Genomic DNA, 2,816 nt, shown 5'->3' with positions numbered 1-2,816 from the left:
GCCCATACTAAGGTCTTTCTGCCTATTACTAGATGCACAGGTGGGCAAGACTCCTCCTGGATCCCTTAGTGTATGGTCTGGATCCCACAATTCCCACTGAGGCACTTTTGTTCATGTATGGATGCCTAATTAGTTGTTTAAAAGGGGGAACAGAAAGGAGAGATGTCTCACACTGCCATGAAGTTTAATCTCACTCTGGACTTAATATTGTGGACAGCAGAATCATTGCTGATGACTAAATAGAAAGATCACATGATATAATTATATTAAGATTAATCTGGTATTTACACTTATTAAAGGAAAAACAAGATCCTTAAAAATATTATCCCTTTTTATTAAAAAATATCCACTCAGAATAAAACAACTGGGAGAAAAAACACAAAGGGGGCTATAAGAATACAAATAACTTTAAATTCTATAAGTGAAACCATCTGGTTTAAAGAGAGAGTTTTCACGGCTAATACAGAAGTTCCAGTGAAATCATGTGCAAGAAATCTGAGAATTTCAGTATCAGAGGCAATAGGACCAGGAGGGAAAGAAATGGTTTAACACACATTACAGAAGTATGTAGCGCATACCTGATAAGATTGAAATAACCTTTAAAAAAGGAACCTTACTTTTCTGATCTAGAAAGGAGCCAGGTCATGCCAATTAGCCCCCAATAGTCTTTCTTCTGGAAACTCTTGAACGTATTTTGTAGAATAGATCCCTGAAAGGGAACAGCTAAGATAAATGGAGCTTTCAGATATCTTCTGATTTGGCTTGCTGAGGTTCACCTGCAGAAGTACTGTGGGAGGAATCCTGTTGCTCAGCCTCAGACCACAAGGCAGCAGAAGCTTTACAACTGCCAGCATCACTGATTTCAATCCTTAGATTATCTGTACATCATGGACACCATCTCTGTCAGATGACAAGATCATGGATGGCAACACTACTCTTTATTTCCCACTCAAGGAGCTTCAGGTGCTTCCAGCAGTTATTTCCAAAGACTGCATTCAAAGAGCACAGAACTTATTTGAAAAGATTTGTACTTGTAGATGCAAGAAATGGTGGGTAAACTGAGAATAAAATTTTTTTTTTTGCTAATGTTCCTATCTTGGTGAATGCACATTTGTTTTTTTACACTGAAAATTTTCTTGAGAATAACAAGAAATGAAATTTGTGAGTCTAGAATACTATGAATATACTGAAATTTACTTAGTACATTATTTATTCATCTGCAGGAGAGGCCTTCATTACACAGTGCTTATTATTAAAAATCAGATTACTTTAGAAGGACTACCAGTGTGTTCTAGCCATTCATTTTCTCATGGCCTCTTTAACCTCCTTGTTCCTGAGACTGTAGATGAGGGGGCTCAACAGGGGATCACGGACACCACTTTGTTTTGTTCAGTTGAGTAGCTGGACTTGGGCATCACATAAATGAAGGTAATGGTCCCATAGAACAGAGTGACTGCTGTGAGGTGGGAGGTGCAAGTGGAGAAGGCTTTATGCCGCCCCTCAGTAGAGCACATCTTCAGGATTGAGAAAACGATGTAGGTGTAAGAGAAAGCGATGATAAACACAGTAACTACAATGATGGAGCCAGAAGAATGGCTGGAATTATTTCAGAAGTAAAATCATGAGAACAAGAAAGCTTCAGAAGTGGTGAATAATCACAGAAAAAGTGATTGACTTTATATGGTCCACAGAAGGACAGGCTTAACAAACAGCCAGTAAATGTCCAAGCATTCACACACCCACCTTAATAGGAAGCCCCCACTAAGAGAATGCAGGCTCTGGGGGACATGTGGGTGGAGTAGAGCAGGGGCAAGCAGATGGCCACATGGCAGTCATAGGCCATGGCAGCCAGCAAGAAGCACTCAGCCATCCCAAATGTGACCGTAGAACAGAGCTGAGCGACACAACCAGCAACACGGATAGAGGTTCCTTCCCTGAGGAAGCCCATGAGCATGACAGGTGTGACTGATGGAGTACCCAATGTCTACAAAGGCCAAATGGCAGAGGAAAAGGTACTTTGGGGTATGAAGCTGAGGGCTGCTTCTTGCTGACATTGCCCATTAAGGTGACCACGTGGATTCCTAGAAACACAGTAAATAAAATGGCACAAGCTGTAGTATCCTCTGCTAAGCCCAAAATAATGAACTCCATTACAGTTGTGTAGTTTCCAGTCCCCATCTATTCTGAGAATGATATCCACTGAAAGAAAAACAAGTGGATATTAGAATAGAAGAAAATAGTATAATCTGCATATTTATTTTTACAAAAGCTATATAATAACAAAATCCCATCATACACACTCACATGTAAATAATTTGGGGAAAATATTTTCACACACAATACCTTGCATAAGGCTTAAAAATATAAATGTGCATTGATAGAAGGCCAGGAATACTCAGAAAAATCTTTTTTTTTTTTCAACTTAACACATTCAAGTCACATTTGCCTTATATAATTAGTTTAGGTGGTCTGTAAGGAATAGACTCACATGAGCACATCCTAGAGACAGCCACTAGATGGTATGAGGGACCCAGTAACTGTATCTTCTGAGCCAAAGACATGATGAAAGGGAGCAGAAATGTCAGAATGGGCCAGCTCCCATGGAAAAGAACAACTGTTTAAAATGATATCTGAGGTATCATTTCTTCTATGAAAGAAGAGCTGAGCAGTCATATGAATCCTGAGGCTGAGCAGTCATATGTGGATAGTTTTTTTTTTTTTTTTTTTTTTTTGTGGTACGCAGGCCTCTCACTGCTGTGGCCTCTCCCATTGCGGATCACAGGCTCCGGACGTGCAAGCTCAGCAGCCATGGCTCA

The 2,816-nt window shown here is 40.0% G+C and overlaps 1 protein-coding gene across 1 annotated transcript; it reads right to left on the bottom strand.

Annotated features, from left to right (window-relative positions):
• Positions 1-1,299: 1,299 nt before the first annotated feature.
• On the bottom strand, positions 1,300-2,178 carry OR5P3 (olfactory receptor family 5 subfamily P member 3). The gene is given in 5 exon segments (XM_024757091.1): positions 1,300-1,367; positions 1,370-1,594; positions 1,597-1,970; positions 1,972-2,046; positions 2,048-2,178. Coding segments are annotated over 5 exon segments (873 nt in total).
• Positions 2,179-2,816: the final 638 nt, after the last annotated feature.

The sequence above is a fragment of the Neophocaena asiaeorientalis genome, unplaced genomic scaffold (genome assembly GCF_003031525.2).
Source record: "Neophocaena asiaeorientalis asiaeorientalis breed wild unplaced genomic scaffold, Neophocaena_asiaeorientalis_V1.1 scaffold504, whole genome shotgun sequence".
NCBI lineage: Eukaryota > Metazoa > Chordata > Mammalia > Artiodactyla > Phocoenidae > Neophocaena > Neophocaena asiaeorientalis.
Note: the sequence above shows the minus strand (reverse complement) of the source record. Positions and strands in the feature narration are given on the sequence as shown.